Consider the following 14017-nt stretch of genomic DNA (forward strand, 5'->3'; position numbering starts at 1 on the left):
GCTCAGGGACGCGTGATTGGAAAAGAACTGTAAATATTATTTAACTAGCCTATTACTAGAGTTAACATAGGATAATATTAATAGAGGATTATAATACATTGTTATGTTGTTATGTATTGTTGTATATTTTTATTTTTCCGGAGGAAAGCTATTAGGTATTTACACTTTTTATAACATATATCGAACCTAACAAAAGACATAAACATGAATAATTCCTAAATAATCACAATTGTACAAGGATCTCAATTGTGCAAGAATGTACAAAGATCTCAACTGTACAACAATGTACAAGGATCTCAATTGTGCACAGGGATATCAATTGTATAAGAATGTACAAGGATCTCAATGGCACAAGTACCAGGATCTCAATTTCACAAGAATCACAGCGGTAAATACAAATGACCTCATTTGTGCAAGGAACTCAATAGTGAAAGAGTATCAAATGTGTAAGAGTATTAATTGTGCAAGAGACTCAATCGTGAAAGGATTTTAGATTGAAAGGATTTTTTAAAGAATTGTGAAACAATATCAGCATTACAAGAATTACAAAGATTACAAGGATTACAATTGCTCAAGGAGATCATTTACAAGGGTCGGACAGCAGGACTGATAGATCAATTGTCTTCTTGCAGCCCGTCCTCTAAACAAAGATCCCAAGACCATTCCATGCACCGGCCAAACCCCCTGTTTATGAATGAAAAACGGTTTACACACGACTCACAACTGATAACGTTCGAACACTTCCGGAACAAGTGCTTCGCTGACGACTTTTGTTCGAACCACAACGCTGTAAATGCTTCACCCACGTACTACACATACAAATAATCGCCAACAGAAACTAAACACCTAATCTAACCAATTCCTAAATATGTACAATATGGTAATATAAAATAATATAAATTTATATTTGAGAAAATTCCTGTTTTGAATGAACAGCATGTTAAAATTTATGAATGCGTCTTTGGAGTCGACCGCTGGATGGAATGGACTTGGTCTGAGACCGGGTTGCTTCATGACTGATGGCAATACCGTCCTTAGTTCACGATAAGCTTTATCGGGTGACTCGAGCTAAGGGTAACCTTGTAACTGGTGGCAGCAGTAACCTTGTAACTGGTGACAGCAGTAACTTTGTAACTGGTGACAGCAGTAACCATGTAACTGTTGACAGCAGTAACCTTGTAACTGGTGATAGCAATAACCTTGTAACTGGTGACAGCAGTAACCTTGTAACTGGTGACAGCAGTAACTTTGTAACTGGTGATAGCAATAACCTTGTAACTGGTGACAGCAGTAACCTTGTAACTGATGATAGCAATAACCTTGTAACTGGTGATAGCAGCAACCATGCAAGTAGTGATGATAAGTGACTGGCTGGGGATGAAGCTAACTGGCTGGTGATGCTGATTACGACGACCTCGATCATGACTGTTCAGTGGTGAATCTTAGACTGGAGCAGGGTGATCGGTTCCATTTTGGTCCTCATTTTCGGCATGACCTCGACAAGAAAATATAGCGGGATTGAAGCTGAATTCTGGAACAAGGGGGAAACAAAGGAGGTCATCTAGGGTCAATTGATCAAGCAATAAGGACAGGTTAGGTAACATAATCACTAAACAGTCAAAACAGGTCAAGTGATCAGTTTTCAAGGTATGAGTAGGTTTACTGCTCAGTGCACAAGATCAGTTGATCAATAAACACGGTCACAGGGCCCTATGGTGCAGTGGTCCCAAGTCGTCGGCTCCCAACGGAAGATTTGAATGTTGCCGCCGGAGGTGGCTACTTTATTGTACACACATTACTCATCCTGTGAGTGGCATGGGCCAGGCAGTGTATTCAACAGACATCCTAGACTACCAACATAAGGTAGACACTTGGCCCGAGCACTCTGGAGGAGCACAGCGAAGAGTAACTGAGTAACATGACACCATAAGAATAAGATACTGGCGGCTGCATGCGTGTACTGACAATAAGCGAAGGCAATTAAGGTGCTTGCGCAAGGCGCATTAACATGGAGAAATACGTAAACCTTGTAACGTGTAACCTTGGATTGTCAATGAGCAGTCTGAGAGCAGCAGTACACCGAGAACTTCAACAAGATCTTGTAGATCTGAGGCAAAGTGAAATCGACACTAGTAATTCCATCTATCATCATACTATCATGCAAGAGGAGCCACACATCTATGGTTCATCCAATAAAATCAGCAGACTTCTAGATCTTACTTCTACTCAGCTTAGACTCGGTTACAAGTATCTCTGGGAATTCTCATTATCTACCGATGTAGACCTGACCAAATGTAAACTGTGTCAACAAAATTATTAGCACACTCTCCGTCACTATGTGATGGAGTGCGAAAAGATACGTGAATTCACAGACAATTCTATTACCAATGTTCCAATGATGTGTAAATATTTCATTCAAAATGATCTGCTACCATAAATTTTAGCCAAATATCCCGTTTGCTAACTGTAGGTAGTAACTAAGTGATTGTAACCTATCCACCGCTGCCCACTGGATGGGAGGCGGTGTGCAGGACAAACATATCAATTGTGACACTAGCTCTCCACATATGTCAGTTGCTTAATTTAGAAACTGTACTTGTGATCGATCTCGAACCCATTGTTGATGTGACGACTTATACTGAATTTTGTAACTAGCTCATCAAGATTGTAACTTACTTAGCTAAACGAATTGTAGGGTTCAGTCCCTTAGCCCATTATGTGCCTCTGTAACCCTTTCCACTACTGCCCACAAGATGGGTATGGGGTGCATAATAAATGAACTAAACTAACCTTGTAACACACACTATGATGACATTCTCCCACCTTACCTTTCATATGAAGATAACATTAATTAGTTATAATCTGTCAGTCCACTACAGAACCACTCAGACTACTGACTGACCTTCACTCGTGTTCCTTGACAGTTGTGGCTGGATACTCTTCAAAGGACTTCGTCTAGACCGGAGCTGATACGGTCCTACTCTTCTGTTAGAGAGTGCGGGTTCCTGGTGTACCCTTGACGCACTATTACCGTGTATTCCGGAGACCTCCTGGGTTACTTGGTGCTCCTGCTGTCGGTGATGTGGATGCCGAGGGGATGTAGGTGCCTGGGGTCGCGATGCAGTGCTTGTGGACGCTCTCTCCTCCTCCTCCTCTTGGTACCGCTGACCAGAATAATGGTGATTATTAATTAAATTATTATATTTTGTATTTATTCACAATTACTGTTATTATCTATGTTTACGATAAACCTACCTGACGCAGGCGAGGATTCTGGAGGCTGCAGAGGTGGGGAGATGGGCCATCATGCCCAGAAGTGAGAGCCAGCTGGGACTGAGGCTGGTGATAAGAGTGCGAAGCTGGGTGAGAGGAGCCCAGCACATGGCTGGAGGTGGTGTCAGCGCGGGTTCCAGGCAGCGGCGACCACCTCCCTCCTCTCTTCACCAGGTCGTCATACAGCTCCTGCTTGTCATATATCCCAATTCTTAAGATGTTTTAGTTTGTTAGCACCTTGTTAATTTGAATAATATTATTTCTTGATGTCTTGTCATTAATAATGTATTCTAGGTTTTGCCATACGGAAGTAACAGCGTGAATTTTTATGTAGATTATGTCACTGTTCCAAGATAGTTGCATTTAGTAAATATACAGAAATAGACACACAAGTATATATAAATTTTGAAAATAAGTAATTAAAGAACTGGACATTTGAATTTGACATGGAGCACGATAATACTATGTGATGCCACTGTTGAGCTTATACTTACTTGCATCTTTGTGTATTGTAAACTTTTATCTGTAAGCCGTTCTTTGAGGGTTTCTCTTACCTTGTTGCACTTGTCTTGCTCCTTGTGCACCTCTGCAACGACAAGGATACAATAGGCATAAAAATATTGTGATTTTGTTTGTTCCACGTTAAGAGCTATAACACTGTCCACATATTCTCTCTCAAGCCATATGTAGTGATGGTTCCCTTCACCGGCCCACGGGTGCGGCTGGAAGTGCAGTTGTCCTGACAATGGCCGATGGCTTATATTTTGAGTGGGGAGTCCGTATAAACAATTGGGCCTCTACCCTTCCGACCGAACTATTTGCCTTATTGCATTGAAACACCCTCCGTCACTATGTGATACAGTGCGAAAAGATACGTGAATTCAGAGATTATTCAGTAACAGATGTTCAAGAAATATGTAAATATTTTATACAAAATTATCTACTACCAGAAATTTTAGACAAATATCCCCCAGTTTGTTAACTGTAGGTAGTAAGTGTGGGTCATTGTAACCTTTCCGCAGCTGCCCACTGGACTGAGGGCGGTGTGCGGGATTAACATATAAATTATGTGATAAACATATCAATTATGTCGGCTCCCGACCGACGGGAGCCGGTCGGCCGAGCGGACAGCACACTGGACTTGTGATCCTGTGGTCCCGGGTTCGATCCCGGGCGCCGGGGAGAAACAATGAGCAGAGTTTCTGTCAACCTATGCCACTGTTACCTAGCAGTAAAATAGGTACCAGGGTGTTAGTCAGCTGTCACGGGCTGCTTCCTGGGGGTGGAGGCCTGGTCGAGGACCGGGCCGCGGGGACACTAAAGCCCCGAAATCATCTCACGATAACCTCAAGATATGACACTAGCTCTCCATACATGTCAGTGGTTTAATTGAGAAGGTTTAACTGTATTTGTGGTCAGTCTCGAACCCATTGTTGATGTTACAATATACATCAAATTTTGTAACTAGCTCATTACGACTAAGTTCCTTAGCTAAATGAATTTTTGGGTTCAGTCCCTGAGCCCATTATGTGAAAGGGTGAAAGAAATTCTGCCCATTTATTTCCCGCCATCGCCGGGATTGAACCCAGACCCTAGGATTACGAGCCCCAAGTGCTGTCCACTCAGTCACAGCCCCCATCTCCGTGTGTGTGTGTGTGTGTGTGTACACAGGAAGCAGCTCCGTAACAGCTGTCTAACTCCCAGGTACCTACTTACTGCTAGGTAACAGGGGCATTCCTGGTCCGGGAATTGAACCCGGGCAACAGAACTACGAGTCATCCGCGCTGTCCACTTAGCTACCAGACCCCCGCTATACCCCTGTGTGTGTGTGTGTGTGTGTGTGTGTGTGTGTGTGTGTGTGTGTGTGCGTGCGCGCACCTTCACTTACCCTGAAGCTGTCGCCTAACACAGAGCAGCTGGTCATCCCGGGTGCGCAGCTGCTGCTCGTAGTATGCCTGCACCTGGTACAGCCTCTCCCTCAGCCTCCTGGTGACCTGCCTCTGGTAGGTCTGCTCCTGTTTCATCTGCAAAATTCCCCACAACATTCAACACTACTGACCGTTATGTGCTTACTCTCCCCCGTCTCATACTAAATGTTACCTCTGTTAAAATTGGAAGAAAACCAAACTTCTCTACATGATGAACGTTGTGGTTATGAATTTACTCGAAGTGAGATTTCAAGATTGACTTAATGTAAGGGTAAGTTTGAAGAATAACTAACCTGGTAGGTCCAGAAGGCGAGAGCACGATGACACACTTCCATGACAGTGGCAGGTCTCAGGCCAGCCAATATCATCTGAAGCAGGAAACATCCACCATGACTAAAACTCCTAAGAACATAAGGATAGAGGACACTATAGGACTGTTGAATTATGCAAGGCAGCTCCTATTTATATCCAACTAAACTCATTCATAAACAGGCCAACCTAAGCATTGCTAGTTCTAGGCCAGGTGTGCTAGTGGTATTCGATTGCCACTAGATTTAAACGTATCAACAGCATTGAAGGCTGATTTTGTGTTTATTAACACATTTAGGTACATGTGCATTTGTGCAGCTGCTCTAGACTATATGAAGGGGAGTACAGCGTGTCAAAAAACTAGCTCCGTGATGCTAAAAATCTCCATCTCGCAGGATGGTTAGTCATACAGAGGCATGTGATCAGTAGTCTCCACTGACAGACTCTGGGTGCATTATGAGGATATCATCATCAACACAAGAGTAAATAAGGCAGTAATGGTACTAAAAGTCCCCATCTCGCAGGATGGTTAGTCATACAGAAGCATGTGATCAGTAGTCTCCACTGGCAGACTCTGGGTGCATTATGAGGATATCATCAACACAAGAGTGAGTAAGGCAGTAGTGATACTGAAGGTCCCCATCTCGCAGGATGGTTAGTCATACAGGGCCATATGTTCAGTAGCCTGCACTGGCAAATTTTGGGTGCATTATGAGGATATCCTCAAGAACACGAGAGTATATAAAGAAGTTTTGTAAAACAATATAAAAAATGTTAAATTCCCACTAATTTTGTTTTATAAATAGTCGGGTTACTATTTCAATTAAAATAAATATGAGTTCTAAGAAAGTTCTTAAATACATATGTTTACAGTAAATTAAAAAAACAGACACTGCAAATACATATACCAATATGACATCATTCTACATCAAAAGTTACAGCTCCGCTCCTGTGCCAGGCAAGTCCACAACGGGCTCTCCATAGCCTATGCTACTTGGAACTTTTTGTTCCCAGTAGCTGAATCTATAACAACAACAACAACATTCTACATACACCACTCGTACTTTGTTTTGTCTTCGCAATAACTTACACTTTTGAACTGTTCAGAAGGATCCAAGTTCACCCTATGAACATCAGTTTTATCCACGAGTTTGGCCCCACATGCTGAACACACGGTTGGGATCTGTAAGGAATATAAAGAGCAGCTCATTCCACAAGATCTTTTAAGGATGGCGTGAACACATACATGTGCTCACTTATAAATGATCAGCGAAGCGTTGAAGTCCGGAAAATAATAAGCAAATATAATAATAATATTGACTAGATTAGTGAATATGCAAATATATTATATTATATATATATATATATATATATATATATATATATATATATATATATATATATATATATATATATATATATATATATATATAACTCTGAACTGTAATGCCAATCCTGGCCTTATACGCTTCCTAGAATGTTGTAATAGAACCCATGGGCACCAAACTAGAAACAAATACCTCTTTGATATTTCAAGAGTGCGACTTGACCAAATTAGAAATGTTCTGCAAATCAAGTGACCCAGAATGTGGAATGACCTTCCCAATCATGTCAAAGGCTGTACCTCTCTCAACCAACTTAAGAGAACAATAAAGTACTACCTAATAAACTCCATGTAACATACCTTACCTCCTAAATGTCAACCTATGTCTTGCTATTTCCAAACATTATTGATTATTGACCAACTTGTTTAACTGCTGATATCTGCCATGTATAATCTTAAAGAAAGTTGTAATCTTCTGTTTATTTAGTTAAAATTCCTTCTGTTGTTCTGTTACATTCTTTGCTGTTTACTCCATCATGTAATTATCATCACTCTGTCTTTTTTGCCTTTTTGTTAAATTCAATTTATGCTTTTGATCTCAATTAGGATTAAGTTTTAGTCTAATTTTTTACCACACCATGCCCAAAACGCTTGCGTATTAGTGGTTTCAGGCATTGTATGTACTAATTCTATCTATTAGTTCAACATTATGTTTGTAACTCATTTTCAATGTATGTTCCTTTACCTCTAGTTCTTCCCCAGGTAAATTCCCCATTTTTCTTGCCACTCCCGTCTAGTCTTGCTTTTTCCCTTCTTTTCTCCCCACCTCTATTTTATTCTTCTCTTCCCTCTTCCTTACCCGTTTCTTCATTCTTTCCTCTTTCTTACCCGTTTCTTCATTCTTCCCTCTTCCTTATCCCTTTATCCATTCTTCCCACTTCCTTACCCGCTTCTTCATTCTTCCCTCTCTCATCATCCTTTCTCAAGTTTTCCTCTCTCCCAACAGTGTTTGTGAGTTACTCGTGACCTGATTTCATAAATGCGCTGCGAAAATCATCTTACACCTTAATTGATCTCTCTTTCCCTCTCTCAAAGCAGAACTGTCCTATCACTCGTTGTAATATTTGACAACGAAACTACAACGAAATACTTGCCTGGTAGAAATATTTGCGGCGAATGTCAAGAAACCACTTCACTGTGGGTTCAGTCTCTGAGCCCATTATGTGCCTCTGTAACCCTTTCCACTACCGCCCACAAGATGGGTATGGGGTGCATAATAAATGAACTAAACTAAAACTGCAGCAAGAGAAGCGTGAGGACTGACCTGAGCGAGAGGTGTTCCGTGGGTGTCGCAGAAGATGTGGGAGCAGAGGGTGACCCAGGCCAGGTGCTCCAGCGGCCTGCGACAACAACTGGAGTTACACAGCAGCTGCTGGCAGTTCATTGTGCACCTTTCTCCTATACCAGTGTGTAGTACCAATGGCACTTAATCTCAGTACCGTTGCTGCGTTAGTCTTGCGCAGCTGATACCTGAGAGAGAGTATGGAGGCTGGTATACCATTTTCAGATAGGAAGCCTGTTAGGCTAAAGTGATTATAAACAACTGATGTGGATTCCCTCTCATGTAGATATTACAGAACATGATTAAGCTGATAGTTATTCTAACATTTCAGTAATCAAGGTAAATTACGAGTATTACTTTGGGCTATCAAACTTACAGAAGTAAAAAACTGACATCTGAAAATAGCTTAAATGAATCTGATGAGAACATAAATGCGCAAATCAGAACAAGTAGATCAGGTATCTATCACAATGAAAAGTGTCAAAAAAAATTTTTTAGCGAACAACAAAATTAAATTAGTAGACTAGGTACAGGAGATTCTTTTTTCACCCATAAAGTCTCTGTTGGTTTCGTTCTTGACTCCCAATCGGTGATCCCGAGTCCGATTCCCGGGAGGGACAGAAATGCTTGGGCACATTTCCTTTCACCTAATGCTTCTCTTCATCTCGCCATAAACAGGGAGTTAGGCAACTGTCAATGTTTACATTCCTGGGGAGGTTCAGTAGTTCGACTTTGGGGGGGACCTCGACACAAGCCGAGAATCCCGACAAACCCAATTAAATTATAAACCCATGGAATCGCCTATCCGCCGAAGCCGTAAATGTAGGAAAAAATCCTCAGGAATAATCAGGGGGGGGGGGCATCATTGACAAGCAGCCGATTTCCTGTCCCCGTCGAGACCAATACAGAGATGTAGCCTCACGGGTAAATTCAGGTAATTGCTACAGATGGAATGCAAACTAGGCGCCAAGTATTTAACATTTCAGCTTGAATGAGGATATCTACATTACATGAAATGCCAAGTGTGAGGACAAAGACAGTCACTACTGGCCCCTCACTACTAAATATCTCTGTTATTGACATAGGGCCTGTGCACCACCATATATGCTATTTTGTAAGTAGAAAGACTAATGCATATTTTCATTAATAAAAATCAAGTTTCGGCAGTTTTTGTGCTAGCTATTTATTTTATGAGGGGTAGATATATATCTAAAATTACATTGATAAACACGGAATTACAGTAAACCCATATTGATGACAAAGTTTCTCTAGCCAGTATTGTTAAAAGGTTTTCTAGAAAAACGAAGTTAGGTGATTGTCATTTCTCAAAACCGTAATTATTAGCCTCACCCTCTATCCACGCAGAGGATCAAGTCAAAGGATTTATTTGTGGTTGAGCTGCATTGTTCTTGCTTTAGTGATTTCGGATAAAGGTGTTCCTCAGATTTATTACTTTAATTAAACGTTATGGTTTTGTGTTTATATGTAACATTAGACATTTGAAAGAGGACGGAAATGTATTGTCTACCCTGTTCCGAATACTGCATATAGACGAATGTTTTATTAATTTATTTATATAGCGATAGTCTTAAATTTGTATAAGTACATAAGTAAACCTTCTTATTATATAAATATTATGACGGTAAGTTCAAGATACAGTACAAGAAATGTTGACAATTTGTTTTTGATGTTTGTATAAAATGTGACAATTTTGTATGCTGGCAAATATAACTATAGGGGTTCTAGAGTCATTTGATAAAATAGTGAACAAAAGTCACTCATCGAGGTGTTGATCATGTTAGGAAGTTTATCATTCGTAGCTTATATATAGTGAATTCTGATTTTCATATTTCAGCCTGTGCAAGATGTGGGATTATCAGGAAGCCACATACCATCAACGTCAGGATATGAGTATGGGATGCATAATAAATGAACTAAACTAACCACGTCCCAGTAGACACATACAGGAATAATGTTAATTCACCGTTGATTCGTTGAATTAACGCTACTCTTGGACATTATGCCCACTGGAGTATAGGGCCTTCCTATAGTCTCAAAGTAACTATGCGCAAGTGCTTACTTTGTAAATATTCAACAATGCTAAGTATTGATGTACTCGTTGGAGGAGACTCAAACAATCTTAACTATTAATTATAAGAAGTGTACAAATAGACCTGACCTAGTCAAGATGGACCTACTTTATCTGGTCTCGCTAAACTGTTCTTAACTCTAAGACACATATAAAACTGTATATTATAAACCTATCTCCTGTTTTGTTTTATCTTGTGTATATCTCACTACATATAAAGTAAACCTTATAAGTAAATACTAGAGCCATATTCGAAACATCTGTAATTAACTTCCGAACACTTACTAAATGATTGCAGTGAAATTGATGACAATTTGCTTCAGTTTATCGAGATTCGTTGGTGGTTTTAATCTGAACTTCCGATCTGAAGATAATTATCATATAATATTCTTGAGGTGCTGGGACACTTGATGACAAGGTGTACTTAGAGGCCAATACCGAGCCGGATGTGCCTAGATATTCCTTGGAGGGTAAAATGCAAAGCCTTTTGTGGTTATATTCGTCGTCTGTCAGCGGAAAACTATTTAGTCTTGCAGCAGATAAACATTGTTAGGCAGGTGTTTGGTAAGCACCCGGAAAAGATAGAGCTGGGCCCTCCTAATGTACATAAACCCAACAGGAAGACTACCGATAACAAGCGACTCAACGATATGGTGTTAAAACGTCCTGTGAACACTGGGTAGTTGAAGAAAATCACAGCCAAACCCCACACACGCAAATGGCCCCACTCGAGCAGTTAGGCAAAAACGTCTTCAAGCGGCCTCTGGTAGAGCAGGTGCCAGACGCCCAGAGGGCACTCCAGGAGCCTACCAAGATCCGGCACCTCTCGGCCAAGCAGGCGCCGGACTGTGCCTGTCCGGAGCACCAGCCGGACAACGGGAAAGTCTGTCAACTCGCATGTCTGTCACAACTTCCCTGTGAATACATGCTGGCGATAAGTGCGCCAGGCGGCGTAACACTGTTATTGATGAGGAATGCCAAACAGCAATATCGGAACCCAGTGGGTCAAATCATGTCAAGTGTTCCGGCGGCCGCCAAACAGAGTAGGTGTTGAAACATCAAGGATGAAGCGTAATGTTTATGTTGAGCAGCTCCCGCCGCCCGCTCTCAATACTCCAGGGATACCAACCTAAAATAATATCTCTGAGGTTTGATAACTGTAGGGAGTAAATGTGGGTGATTGTAACCTATTGTAACTGCTGCCCACTGGATGGGGGGCGGTGTGCAGGATATCAGTTGTGACATTAGCTCTCCACATATATAAGTTGCTTAACTTGGAGACTGCGTGTGGGTTCAAGAGTATCCTGAGTACTTAAAACATATATTTACCAGTGTAATCACCTGTCAATATATATATACTGTAGTTATTTGTTGATATAAAACCATGCTACAATGTATAATTTATTATTATCTTGCTACAATCTACACTGCCCCCATCTTACGTTAGATTAAGGGCCATCATACGTGTTAGTGGCTTTGCAAGAATGTACAAAATACAAGTCTTATGTAATCTCATCAACCCATTGTACCTTCTTGTGAATAAGTTATTATTATTAAGAGAACCCAATGAAATTGATGTAACAATATACATTAAATTTTCTTAGAAATAGCCTAAGCTACTCTATCCCTTTGAGATGTATTTTATTGTCTCAATAAATGTCAGAAGCATTTCTAGTCATACCAAAAATCAGGACTTTCTCCCAAGAGCTGACAGACTCTTGGTTATTACAGGTTATTTCTAAAGAGCTTTCACTGTGCAAGCATTACGTCCCAAATTCCTTTTAGTAAATGACATTGATCAACCTTGCACTTTGTCTCACCTCCATTTAGTCTTATTTATCACGTCTCCTTCTCTCTCCACCACCATTACTTTACTTCTGGCAACATTTACCATTACCAGTTGTCTCACATACACAACCTTTTGTTTTCAATTAATCTCTCTCTCTTTATTTGTTAAAAAAATTGCATCATTTACATCCATCATATTTGATATATTGCACTTTTTTTGCGTATCATACACCAAGATCACAAATATCTTCAGTATTCTTACCTTAGCCTCACTGATAACCCCCATCCTGCATATCCTTATCTATAATAGAGAATGTTTGTCTGTTCAAAGTTGCCCTCAATGGAGGCTAGTCTCATTTAACTTTGCAGGGCAAATGTTGATGGGTTGGAATGAGCAGCTTGGGGTTGCCCCCTTCCTTCCACCAGTGAAATTGGCGGAGATTACAGGTGGCTAGCAGTCTCTTAGAATTTATAATTTATCGGAACACTTGAATGGTGTAATCTCTCGGGGTTAACCCGGGCACTGCTGGTTACCCCATCTAGTATACTCTATATAAAACTAGCTACGGGACAGGAATGGGGAATTATCATGGGAAATCGACACTATAGCACTTGGAAGGGGTCAGGATAAGGATTTGGGATAAGACGGGGGGAAGGGAATGGAGCCTAACCACTTGGACGGTTAGGAATTGAATGCCGACCTGCATGAAGCGAGACCGTTGGTCTACCACCTAGCCCAAGTGGTTGGTTAAAAGCTAAGGGAAAATTACACAACCTTGTTCAGTACTTATCTATTCACCTTGTTATATACTTTCTTAAACTTCATAAATACATAAAGAGCATGTACACCTTAGTCTTTCTCAAATATTAGGAGGGTCCTGGTAGTAGAGTATGGTCTGTTCTCAACACACAATCGAGAGTTCTGAGTTTGAATCCCGGGCGAGACAGAAATGGTTGGGCACCTTTCCTTTCACCTAGCAGTAAGTAGGTACTCAGGAGTTAGTCAGCTTGTTGTGGGGTTGCATCCTGGGCGGGGCCAGCAATTCGACTTTTGGGGGATGGGACCTCACAAGTCGGCGTTCAATCCCCGACCGTCCAAGTGGTTGGGCACCATTCCTTTCCCCCATCCCATCCCATATCCTTATTCCTTCCAAGTGCTATATAGCCGTAATGGCTTGGCGCTTTCCCTGATAGTTCCCTTCCCTTCCCCCAACCAAATTAATTATTATTATTAATTATAATACCTTCTTCATTATTCCTCAATATAGATATCCTTTTTACACAACATATCCCACTACAGAACCTACCTTGCTCACCAGTGACCACCTTCATATATATATATCCTGGTAATTAATATACCTTCATATTTATTTTATGTGCTTTTCTAATCACTAGTCAGTTATTCATTTAAACCATTACATTTTGTAAACTAAAGCCTAATATAGTAGTTCAGACTCAAAGTTCACCTTTATTTTCAGTGGCACAATTACATTATTTAAAATCTGGTGCAGTGATCATATGACTCCAGAGGAGTGAGGTTTAGCTTTTACCTAACTGAAAAACTTCAAATTGCAGTGTTTCCCAACTCAATGTACATCTCATTTTCCATTTGGCTTCATTTTGAGTAAACATTTGGTCTAATGTTGTTGGTTGGGTCCTCTCCTCTTTCTCCTTATTGGCTTTGTGACAAGTTGCTTTGGTTAGTGTTTGTGTGTTGCATCCACCAGTTTTGCTTTCCAAGAATCATTGCCCCCATCCCCTGGGAAATCGTCCTTCATTACTCAACCTACTTCCTTATGGTTAAAATCAAGCACATGTACTGTATTAGAAGCTTATCCCTTAGCACTGCAGCTATCTCTTCCATTATCATCTTGGAGGTTTCAACTTGTCATATTCCTCCTGTAGAAATATTAATTATAAACAAATTTAAGATTCAGTGGAATTTTGTTTACCAGTATAGTACA

The 14017-nt window shown here is 40.7% G+C and overlaps 2 protein-coding genes across 2 annotated transcripts; one reads left to right on the forward strand and one right to left on the reverse strand.

Moving 5' to 3' along the window:
• LOC123756449 (E3 ubiquitin-protein ligase CCNB1IP1-like) lies at positions 1-13956 on the reverse strand. The gene is made up of 9 exons (XM_069331271.1): positions 10551-13956; positions 8159-8364; positions 6601-6693; positions 5495-5569; positions 5162-5297; positions 3828-3859; positions 3256-3462; positions 2903-3164; positions 1-1531 (listed from the first exon to the last, which is right to left on the reverse strand). Exons 2-9 carry the CDS (start codon positions 8276-8278, stop codon positions 1443-1445), a joined length of 1014 nt encoding a protein of 337 aa, XP_069187372.1. The 5' UTR covers positions 8279-8364; positions 10551-13956; the 3' UTR covers positions 1-1442.
• On the forward strand, positions 1020-1367 carry LOC138368363 (leucine-rich repeat and coiled-coil domain-containing protein PF3D7_0703800-like). The gene has a single exon (XM_069330892.1). The coding sequence runs from the start codon at positions 1020-1022 to the stop codon at positions 1365-1367; it is 348 nt and encodes a 115-aa protein (XP_069186993.1).
• Positions 13957-14017: the final 61 nt, after the last annotated feature.

Source organism: Procambarus clarkii, chromosome 25 (genome assembly GCF_040958095.1).
Source record: "Procambarus clarkii isolate CNS0578487 chromosome 25, FALCON_Pclarkii_2.0, whole genome shotgun sequence".
In the NCBI taxonomy this organism is placed as follows: Eukaryota; Metazoa; Arthropoda; class Malacostraca; order Decapoda; family Cambaridae; genus Procambarus; species Procambarus clarkii.

Excerpts from the sequence above, each read along its gene's own strand:
- LOC123756449 (XM_069331271.1), bottom strand. The coding sequence starts at position 8,278 with ATGAACTGCCAGCAGCTGCTGTGTAACTCCAGTTGTTGTCGCAGGCCG. Across the intron at positions 6,694-8,158 it reads ACGGAACACCTCTCGCTCAG|ATCCCAACCGTGTGTTCAGC; the intron begins GTCAGTCCTCAC and ends TATTCCTTACAG. Across the intron at positions 5,298-5,494 it reads TCGCCTTCTGGACCTACCAG|ATGAAACAGGAGCAGACCTA; the intron begins GTTAGTTATTCT and ends GGAATTTTGCAG.
- LOC138368363 (XM_069330892.1), top strand. The coding sequence starts at position 1,020 with ATGGCAATACCGTCCTTAGTTCACGATAAGCTTTATCGGGTGACTCGA.